Here is an 11,400-nt window from a genome sequence, read left to right as displayed (position 1 = left end):
AGCCCCTGAATATATTAAAACCAAAACACAAAAACCCCAGCACCTTGTTGTTACACCCCACCCCCTGAATTGCTTTCTATTTTTGACTCATCTTTCCCGCTCTGAGAAAAGCCTAGTACAACAATTTCTTAGCAAGGGCAAAACTCACGTTATTAAGCCAGTTAGTGTGGGCTATTGGTTTGGTTTTGTTTGTTTGTGGGTTTTTTTGTGGGTTCTTTGTTTGTTTGTTTGTTTGGGGTTTTTTATTTTGTTTTGTTTTGTTTTTTTCCCACAACTGCTCTGATGCTACATGTGTGAACTTGACTCTCTTTCTAAAATGTTGCCCAGGTGACTGCTATAAATAACATTTTGTCACCTAAGGACTTCATGGGGCTGAATAAAAATCTGTATTCCCATCCTGAGTATAAGGAGTATTTCTGGGACTTCATATTGGAAATAGAGTGCCAGGTTGTAAGTACATAATTGTTTATTCTAGTGAAGTAAAACACACATTGATAGCCCTAGAATTCTGGTGTGAGCAGGGGGTGTAGAAGACCACTGAGATTGAATCGACTTTTCTGCTTAATATGCTTTCAGACCAAAACAACTTCAGAAAGTGAGGCATTGAATTGTGGAATATCTGCTAAAACTTTTTTAACCTCAGCAATCTACAGCGCATCTTCAGTCTGGGCTTTAATTCAGGAAAAAAATCTTAGGCTTGCTGTGTTCCACTGAAACAAATTTTCTCCCAGTTTTAATTAAATCCAAACCATAAGACTTGCAGACTCAGAATTCAGACCAGTTTGCAGTGGATGAAAAATGGTCAAAAGTGGGATATACCAAGGACCATGCCTTAATTCACAAGCTAACTGCATATACAGATATGCTTTGGGAGATCCGAGTCTTCTTGTCCTTTGTTATGATTATGAGATTTCTAGTGGTTTGGTTTCAGGTAGGAAATTAGTCACAATTCTGATTTTTTTTAATTGTATCTATCCTGATGCTTTTCAGCCAGCATATCTAACATAGACATCTAGAAATGTTAGTTGTACCATTCCAGCATTTATACATTTTTCCTCCTAGCAAATTTTAAAGAGAAAAAGTATTGTAGCTTATTTTGGGATACAAAGGATGAATTCAGGCATTCTTTAATTTATGTGTGTTTGTTTCTTTACTTGGAATTCAGAATGGAGGCAGAAGTATAGAGAATACATGTATTCCATATTCTGACAATGTTCTTCTCACGTGTACTCTGCAAACAATTATAGCTGTCACTAGGACTTCTATAATTGTCTACAGAGAAAAATTTCAGAAGGGCACATGAGCGCTCCCTGCCCTTCAGATCAGTGGCTCATCCTGGTTCCCTGAGGAATGACCTTACTTCACTACTTTTAGATTAGCTCCCCATCTCTATTGTTCTCTTTGAGAGTGATAAGATTATCATATAAAAATCATGCTGTATTTATCTGTTGTATGTTTTTATTTATTTTCCCATCGTCAAGGTCATATATTGATTTTTGCATGGGAGGTTAAGGTTTGCCAAGTGTGAAACAATTGTCGGGGTTATGGTTGCCACTACATATTATTCTGCACTGAAAGGAGCAGCAAAAGGCAGTCTACCAATAACGTAGTGTGGCAATTCTAACTGGCTGTTGGCCAGGGGTTGTCAGGTGGCAGCGTGTTTTCTGAATGTGGTTTAATAGCAGATAGAGTTATTTCTCATCTCTAAACCAAACAGTGCTCCAATAGCTGAGGTGCTCTGATAGACCTACACTTTTAATATTGTTATGCATATCTTCCAGAGTAGCTTTTCTAGCATTCATGCACAGACAGCATTGGTGAAATCCATACAGCCTTCATACATCTTTGGACACCTTTAAGATGAGTTACGTAGTTCAGTCTCTTATCATATGCTAGGAGACTTAATTATTTGTTGTTTATAATGGGAGATTAGAATCCTAGAAATCAATCCTTGTGTTATACACCTATCTAGAAATAAATAGACTTAGTAGAAACAAATCTCATTTCCATAGAGCAGTAAAGGAACAAGAAAGAATTGGTTCCTGTGTTGGCATAGGCCTTCTTTTAGAAGGTTGATCGGGATTAGTCTAGTGAAGAGGATTTGAAGTGGATTATTTGTGAAGTAGGGAGGGAAGGATTAATGCTGACTCTACTGTGACTGAGGGAATGCTGGTTTTTTCCTTGGGATGTTCTGACATATTCCTTAACTTTATAGGGTAGGAGAGAATAGAATAGACCACTTCAGTTGGAAGACACCTACAACATTCGTCTAGTCCAACTGCCTCACCAATTCAGGGCTGACCAAGTTAAAGAATGTTGTTAAGGATATTGTCCAAATGCCTTTTAATTATCAACAGGCATCAAGCACCTCTCTAGGGTGCCTGTTCAATGTTTGACCACACACTTGGTAAAGAAACGCTTCCTAATGTCCAGTCTGGATCTGTTTTTGTTTATCACATCAAAACAATGCAGTCTTTTGGCTTCTTTTCAGGTTCCATGACTTGGTTTTTTTTCTCTGTAGCAGATGTGAAACCCCTTTGTTGGTGGATTCCAGCATCACCCTAGCAGTAAAGAGGCCAAATAATTTATAAGATCTGTCAGTATAAAGCTAAAAAATATAAACCTGCTATCTGTAAATGGGCTATCCTTCTACTGGGAAACATAATGTGTTTAAGAGACTGAGGTTTGTTGCTTAGATGCCAAAGATAACTGTGTCTCCATCAAACTTTATTGTCCTCTTAGCTGAAGAGGATTCTTTTTATCTGATACACCATGGTGACAGTGCTAACTTTACACTTTCAGAAATGTTGTAATAAATGCCACACATCTATGTGCATTATACAAGAATATGGGGGAGTTAACACAGTAAAGAGCAGAACAGTGAAGAATCCCAGGGGGTTCTGGAGTGGCATTTCATCCTGTACAGGCTACTTGTGTAACCTTGCTTAACTTTCTTTTCAGGAACAAGAAGACCCTAATAAGCTTGCTACCAGCTGGCCAGACTACTACATTGACCGCATCAATTCCATGGCAGCAGTAAGTTACCTCTCCTGCAAAGCAGGGAAGATTTCCTACCATAGAGATATGTTTCTTTAGGAAAAAATCCCAAGAGGAGAAGAATTTTGTTCCAAATGCATAACTGATTTAAAGTAGGACTTAAGATGAGTATTTGGATTAAGAAAGAACTCTGCTCTAGCAGAACAGTAAATTATAAAGCACCATAAATATTTCCGGTTTTTGTTTCTCCCATACTGAGCTCTGAAGGCAATCAAATTAGAGTCTGGAAGGAAAATTCAAGAGATTATTTGATGAATCAGAAAAGCAACTATTTGAAAACTAGGTAAAGTTTTGTTGTATGGTTTTGAATTGATTTGTAACTAATCTATGAAATAACACTTGGGCTATTAGTTTAGTAGAAGGATTCAAGAAAAGGTAGTTGTTTATCTAAAATGATATCCACAAGGATAAAATAATATACCAACAAGGTATTTGAGGTAAATTTTTTTTAATTGTCCTTGTTCAATAGCTGTATAGAATGTCTCTTTCTGTGAAGCATCCAGTAGAATCAGAACACCTGCATATACCATTATCCTTTGATATGGTAGATTTTGCGTTTTTAAGTTTGATCTTTTTACTGATTTTTATAGCCAAATTTTGCCTCCAGTTACTCATGCACAGGGTCTACTCAGCTTTAGTTGTCGGTTGTGCAGAAATGATGATGGGATTCTGTTCCTGGCGTCTTAGATAACACATCTTGCTTGTTAACGTATGCTTTTATTTTTGATTTCTAAAGGTTTCTTTGCACCTTTTGCATTGAGGTTATGAGCTCTAAAATAATTCAGTAAAAATAATATCTTAATGGGTTCTGAATGTGTCAATAGTGGTGCATTTTTCTTGGTGAAATATGTCTTGCTGAGTAAAACAACTTGAGATTTACAAGTTATAATCACTCACTGTAAGAGGATAAAAGAAATATTGCTTTCTACTGAGAGTCATGAATAAACAAAACTATCACCTTACCTTCATGCCATATTTTCATGAGACAGAGTAATGGAATACAACATGGACTTGTTTTGAGAAAAGACATTGAGCTTTAGTGACTGGCATGACACTGTGCTTTGATTTCCTGACTGAACAAATTTACTCTACAAGGACCATTAAGGCCAAAAAGTTAGTATGAAACCTTGCAATATCGCTGAGCCAAATAATTCTGGTAGGACTTGATCCAAGGCCTCTTGAATCTACTGAAGTTTTTTCATTGATTTCAGTGACTTTTGGATTAGTCTTTAAATGATCTTGATGTAAACCTGGAGTGAATATGTATACACCACTGTTGTAAATCTGGAGCAGTTCCATGGAGTGAGTCTATATTTTGGCCTATGTTTCTAATTTTAAACATGTTTTAAGAGCACCGATAAACACCAGCCCTGGTAATGTTGTTTGTGTGCCTGAATGCCAATGCTGAATTATTGATAAGCTTTTATTTGGCTTCAAGACTCACATTTCACTCTTATGCTTGAAGTCTTGAGAAGATGCACTGGGGTTATAACCCCTGCTTCTGATTTACTACTTAGTTGCTTCACTTTTAGGCAGGTGAAACTCAGTTGATTTTCACAGAAATTGTATCAGCGGAAAACTGGAGTAATACAGCTGAGAACGAGTTCCAGCACACTTTAAAAGGCATGTTCTATTCATTATTATTTAGACCTCTGAGATTTTTAACTTTCAAACAGTTATTTTTGGGTCCCATATAATTTCAGTTCTAAATTTAGTAGTAGGTTTTCTTGAACTTATTATTTTTAAACTACATCCAAGTGGAGTTGACTTTGAAGTGGTGAAAGAAAATTATGTTTCATGTTGCTTCCTGACACTCTCCAGTCTATTTCAGTTTGTATCTCTTGGGCACTATCAGGTATTGCAATATTTTAATTAGAAATATTACAAGAAGTATTATAGTTGAAATGGTAGTAATAATCACAGAAGTGTTAGTTTCAAATGTCTTAAATCCTGCCTTTAATAAAATTGGACTTTCATCTCCTGTGAATTCATTGCATAAGAATCTTTTTATATGTGGCTTTCACATCTTTTTCTTTATCCTTTTGTTTAGTTATGAAGTTCTTTTTTTATATGTTAGCTTGGCAAAAATGTTCTTCCTACTCACTGATAGAGTGGAAATGGCACCTTTATCCTGCTGATATCATTAGGGATCTTTCTGTGGATTTCAGCAGGCCAAGCCTCCTGTGCTCAAGAATCATTTTCTCAGAAGACCCTCTGCAGTGTTACCGTATCTGCCCCTCATAGATTATGTTTGAGAGCAGTGTGGTGATTCCTGACATGTTTGATGTTCCCTACTTGTAACCTTAGACCACTATGTTAAGGAAGCACTTTAGGTCACAGAGTCCTGATCCAGTTCAAAAAGCCAGGCATTTTAGACACAATTCTGTTCCCACAATTGTTTCTGTTGCTATGACTTTTCAGATTTTAATAGTTTTAAAACCCAATTCTCACAGGAGAGTATGACAGCAAAACTGTATCTTATTATTAGTCCATAGTGTGAAATTCCTGTGGAGGCACTGTCCCATCCTTCTGACTGAAAGGAAGGGGCTGAGTAGCACATTGGTAGATTGTCTTCTAGACCAGTCCTTAAGAGAAAGGGGCAGCTGCTACTGATGTCTAATTTTGAAAGGGGACCCTCCAAATTTGTCTAGTCCTCCGATTTCAACATTCTGTGAATAGTACTGGTGATGAGCACAGGTTGCATACCCACAATCAAGACCATTTCCATTATCAATGTCATAGTCGTCTTCTGCTGATTCATGAACACACAAAACTTTTTTTCTTGAAAATAGAGCAGTTGCCCTGTTAGTATCCTCCCTGTGTTCCTCCTGCCCTTCTCACCCCATGTAACTGTCTGCTTGGCAGCGCAAATAAACACAGCTCTCACTTTACTGGGGAGGAAAAGTTCTGACAGCACTGTGTTGCTTTTATGATCTTGGCTGTGTATGCATTTCCACAGAGAGACTTTCAGGTGAACAGTAGTTGAAGATCCGGCTTTTCTGGAGAGATGGCTCGGTTGAGAATGTGAGACAGGGGTCAAGATTAATAAATACAGCTGAAACCAGGCCCTTTTCCTTGACTCAGAAAGCATTTGTTCAAAGCAGAGCAGCTTCACAGGAGGTTAAAAGTATTAATCTTTCAGCAGAATTCAGCAGGTGGATGATAACACTCTCTTCTATCCAAGTTAGATGACATCTATGTTACTTTAAACTTACTTGCTTAAAAGGTTTTTTTAAATTACATCTATATATAGTTTATTATTTATAGATATTCTCTTAGTTCAGCCTTTATGTAGTTAGAGATGTGCTGCACCTTGAATTTCAATTTACTATGAGAAATCAAAACATCCAGGTTGCTTTTCACTATATATTTTATTTGTTTCTTACCTTTTTCATTTCACATGTCTGAGACTATTAAGGAGAATTAGGTCTGTCATACAGTGTATTGTTGATGCTAGTTTATGCCTTTTTTTTTTCTTCTTTCTTTTTTCTCTTTCTCCAACATATTGTCATTACAGTCCTTGTATTTTCCTTTCCAGCAGTTTTGGGGAATGATTAGCAATTACAATAAGGTGTGGAAATGAATATGTACTTTAAAAAAAAAATTGTTTCATTTTAAGTGAAGCCAAAATTTCAAAATAATTACTTACACTACGTGAGGTTTTAAACCTAAAATTCCACATGAATTCTTGTTTTCACAAATTCTTGCATTTTTTTAATTGGCAAATCAAGTAACTAGATGCTATAGTTTCCCAGATGATACACTTAATCTGGAAAACTTTAAACATACAAAATATGCTGGGGAAAAAAAAAAAAAAGCCTTACGTATACCACTTTTTAGGGACCAGATAAGGATCTGGCACTATTTTGCTTCCCGTTCCCAATATGTTTGGTTAACTGATGGTAACTAGCTTCATCCTGAGCCCAGAAGACATTAATCCTTGAGTGCAGTTTGTACTTGAAGAAAGCAATTCATCAGTCAGCCACATTAATGAAATACAACATCAAACAGTGACAGTTCCCTCCCCTCTGTCTCCCAGGAACAGTTACGTTTTCTGTAACTCTCTCCACGAAAGCTGTTTCACAATGCAAATGCATGACCAGTCTGTCTTTAGAGAGGGCATGAGGATTTGAGTTCCTGGCCCTACACAGGAGTGAGAAATGAAGGGCTCTTGGCTGCCTGCAGCTTTAGAAAAGGGGTTTTCCATAATCACCCTCTGTTGTAAAGGCAGGATTATTTGTATTTGTTTCATTTGGAAATGGGCCTTTTTCACTCTGAATGAAATACTGTTGAGCACCCTCCTACTATCCATTTACTTTTCCCCCACTATGGCTCAGAGGAGAAATTAAGCCATTGGAGGAATGGGAGCTTTTCAAAGGAGCATTTATGGGCCAAAGGAAAGATGACCAGATGGGCTGTCACCCAAGAAAATACAAATCAAGCCCCAGATCACACCCGAGGACTCTGCCATTGAGTTTCCATAAGGCCTGTTCAGGATTTGTTTATTTTTCAAAGAGGGGGATCATATATGGCTTGGCTTAAGCATTTCAATTTATGTTTCTGGCTGTTGGTGGATGCTGGCAAAAGATAAAACATCATCAGCTCATTTTCCATCAGTAGCGCTCTGTCATACCATTAGGGCAGGAAATAGCTTGCTCTGTTACTGAGTGAATTTGACTTTAGCGTGGATCAGAGAGAGGACCCCTAGAGTTAAACACATCTCCCTATGCCAGCTGTTCAGCATAAGACAGCAAGGGCATGTAGCCAAATGACCACCCTCAGGATCTGACATGTGTTGGCATCACATGACTTGCAAAAGCAAGCAAAGTGGGAGCATTTCCAAGAGAAGTGAGGTGTTGGGCTGGTGACGGGGGCAGGGAAGGTTAAAGGAAGTTCCAGGAAGAGGAAGGTTTTCTTTGGTGCTTGCTAAACAATAAAATAAAGACTGAAATATTTTGCTGTAATGAGCCATAATTGTAGCTACTCAGATTCCACCACAGAGAGGTATAATATTAGATCCCTGATAAATGATACTAGTTTAATTAGGTTATTCATTTGAGAAGGGATTCAGAGCTGCTTTCCAGATACCACTGAGTGATATCCACAAGACGTCCTGCCAAAAAGAGTAATTTATCCTCTCATTTTACAGTTTAGGTGACTAAAAAGATATAGCTATAGGCTAAGAATTTCGAGCATTAAGTCTTGACTTTTTAAAAAGTCACACATGGGACTTGTGAGTCTGAATGATATATGTAAAGGGTGCTGAAGAGTTTTGCTTCACTCGACAAGGTTGTAGTGGTGCTGAGTGTAGATTTGGAACCCTAATTTTTTGATATACCACTTTTTGTAACAGCTTTGTCTGACTTGGAGAACAATATTTTTTTGTGTGTGTATTCCACTCATTGTCTCCCACCTTAATTTACAGTGACCCACAGCAACTTCAGTTCCAGCTGACAGCAAGTTCTAGTTATCTCAAGATGCATACTGGGGGAAAATCTAGTCTTCATGTGCTTCAGTTAACTTGTTAAAAAACAGGCTCAGGGGTTTTATGATGTTCCACTTTTTGAAGCAAATGTTCCTCATTATCAAGGGCAAAGTCTATAGGGAACATCGCTTCTTAAAACAGGTGATATATTTGGCATGTGGAAGAAAAGCCAAACTAATATGTACACAAAATGTAATTCAAGGTACTTGCAGGCTGTGTAGTCTCTTGGCGAAAAAGATTTTATGCTTTGAAACCTGACACATAAGCGTGTTTTGTTGTGGGTTTTTTTTCCTTTTTTCTTCCCCAAATCCCTGCAGTCATGTCAGTCTATTAAAAGACATTGCCTCTCCCTGCAAACTTTTCTTCGCACATCCATAGATCACCACAGCAGATTGCTGTTCCAAATTAGGTACGGTTTTCTGCGGGCATACTGGCAACTGTGATTTTTTTGGGGTAATCTGAGAACCCTAGTTTAGCCAGTGTGGCAAAGTGGTATACACTGCTGCCAGTCCACAGGAACAGGCACATCTGGATTCAGTTTTGTAGCTGAGCTGTTGCTTTCCTGGTGAGAGGTCGGCAGACACCTCTGTGTTAATGGGAGAGTTCTTTTTCGTAATTCCTGGCTTACCTCTTACCTTTCAGGCAGCTCAAGCTTTCCTAATTGTCATCTTATTTTCTGAACAGATGCAGACTTTGTATGCTTTCGACGAAGAAGAAACAGAAATGAAAAATAAAATAGTTGAAGACTTGAAGACAGCTCTGCGGACTCAGCCCATGAGGTAATGTTGTTCGTCTTTCGTCGCAATTCACTGCCTCCCTACGGTCCTATGTGACACGAGTAAGAGTGGTAAGGACAGAAACCTCGTTGTCTTACCTCACACGGGCCTCTCTGATATTTTGGACAATCCTCAGAGAGCCCTACAGTCCCTGGTCTGAGGCTGCGGAGTTGGGAGGGCACACCAGTGCTGAAGCATATAGCTTCAGGAAAATAAAAGACAAAGTCTACTGTGAACAATCTGTGACAGATATTCACAAACACTGGTAATGACTATGAAGATCAGATTTTAGTCTTCACAGCCCTCTGAACATCTCATGTAATTTGATTCATGTTGGGCAAAATCTCAGCCTCTACTCTGAACTTTGCGTTTAAGCTTCCTCTTATCTTTAGTAATGTGAACTGTTGGGTTCAAAGCAGCTAATCCATCTGACATCACCTGGTTTGGCATTATTCCTGTTTTATGTGTAACTGTGGCATAGAAAAATGTTAAGAGACTTTATTGTGTACTTGTCTTTGAAGGTAAAGTCATCTTTCTTCTTCTGGGAACAAAACTCTGAACAATAGAAAACTAACTAGCACAGAAACCTTTTTAATTTAACACTTAGAAGAGCATTGTGCAGAAGCAGTAACTGTAGTTGATACGATCTCAGGAAGCACTACATCAAAAAATTTCTGAATCTCTTTTATACTGGCCAAATACTTTTGCATCCACCCTATGCTGAAGTTACAGTTTCAGAGAGCTTTGATAATGCCTAACAAAACAGGGTTCTTTTTGGGAGAAACCCTAACCAAACCAAACCAGTGAAATAAATAAATTAATAAAAACATTAATTAATAGAAAGTTATCTCAAAGAATTTGCATTGCTGTTACTCGGGTACAAAGTGAAGATATTCCTGGGAATTCTTGCAGAGCTAAGTGCTGATTGTGCTTCTTCCTTTCACGATGTTTAAAAAATTGACTGCATGCAGCTTCTCACCTCATAGCACATGTGAGGTACAACACATTAGCTTAAACCTAAATTTTTTACCTCCTGTTTACTTCCTCTTGTGATGGGCTGTAAGAGAGCACAAAATCAGCTTCTGATGCTCCTCAGGCATAAAGATTTATCAGGCTTTGATAACTTTATATATGGGTAGGGTGAATGCTTTTAACATGGCAGTGGAGAATCATAGCCTATATTGAGACCTCACCCAAGGGAATAAGTGACTGATCCTGCCTTATCACTGTCCTAAAGCAGAGAACACAGTAAAATGCAGCTGTCTTAGCTTCATGTTAAAATGGAAGCTAAGGCAACTGCCAACCGCCTAACTCTCACAAAGCTTTCAAACTAAAAAAACCAAAGTCCTGTGCTGTTGAGACTTGATGTAGCAACTCTATTACATTAATATGGAGCTGGTTTGACTCTTGCTCTGTGAAAGTGGTAGCTTTCACTGAGTGTAGCTACAACAGCAAGGCATCTTTGCTTTGTCCAGCTGAAACACTTTGCTGTCCACTGTTGGTTGTTCTGCTCTGTCATTTTTGAATAGGACAGCCCAACCTCCAGGACAAGGCAGTAGAGAGGAAGAAAAAGAAACATCTGTTGCTCAAAGCCTTGCAAGGTTTTTCTTCTCCAACCTGTATTGCATCTGCTGGATCTCCTTGACAACAGTCTGCTGCTTCATCTGTTTATAATAACCCTAACAAGCTTCAGTACAAGCATCTATGGGCTGCCCTATAGACTGTTCTCTTCCAAATCACTGGTGATGGTTGTGGGGCTTTTTGAAAAAAAAAAAAACACAGTTAAGCCAAGCCAAATTTTGACTTAAGTCCTGTGTCTCAACTAATTTCCAGCGACTCAATTCGTTAGCTGCCAAATGGGCTGCATGCCAATACCTGATCAACAAGCCAATTTCTTCTTGATGGAAAGGTTGCAGTGGAGAGGCCCTCTGCTCCATCAAATCCCTCTCTTAAGCAGTATGATACCCAAGCCTTCAAAATACTAGTCTTTCTAGTTTAATTTGGATATCAAATCCTATTTTTTTTGCCACTTCTGTTCATCAGGCCTCTGAAGAAAAGAGGAACCCAAATTCACACAGGATG

At 38.3% G+C, this 11,400-nt stretch overlaps 1 protein-coding gene across 1 annotated transcript in view; it reads left to right on the top strand.

The window, feature by feature from the left end:
• The first annotated feature begins 366 nt into the window (after positions 1-366).
• DAAM2 (dishevelled associated activator of morphogenesis 2) overlaps positions 367-11,400 on the top strand; it is an 82,827-nt gene continuing 71,793 nt past the window's right edge. The window contains exons 1-3 of the mRNA XM_027898894.1: positions 367-450; positions 2,962-3,036; positions 9,227-9,321. Of these exons, the coding sequence (XP_027754695.1) occupies positions 367-450; positions 2,962-3,036; positions 9,227-9,321 (254 nt within the window). The remainder of the gene's footprint in view (positions 451-2,961; positions 3,037-9,226; positions 9,322-11,400) is intronic.

The sequence above is a fragment of the Empidonax traillii genome, unplaced genomic scaffold (genome assembly GCF_003031625.1).
Source record: "Empidonax traillii isolate 1590-97213 ecotype Southwest subspecies unplaced genomic scaffold, ASM303162v1 scaffold628:size373707, whole genome shotgun sequence".
Lineage (NCBI taxonomy): Eukaryota > Metazoa > Chordata > Aves > Passeriformes > Tyrannidae > Empidonax > Empidonax traillii.
This window is presented reverse-complemented; position numbering and strand designations above follow the sequence as displayed.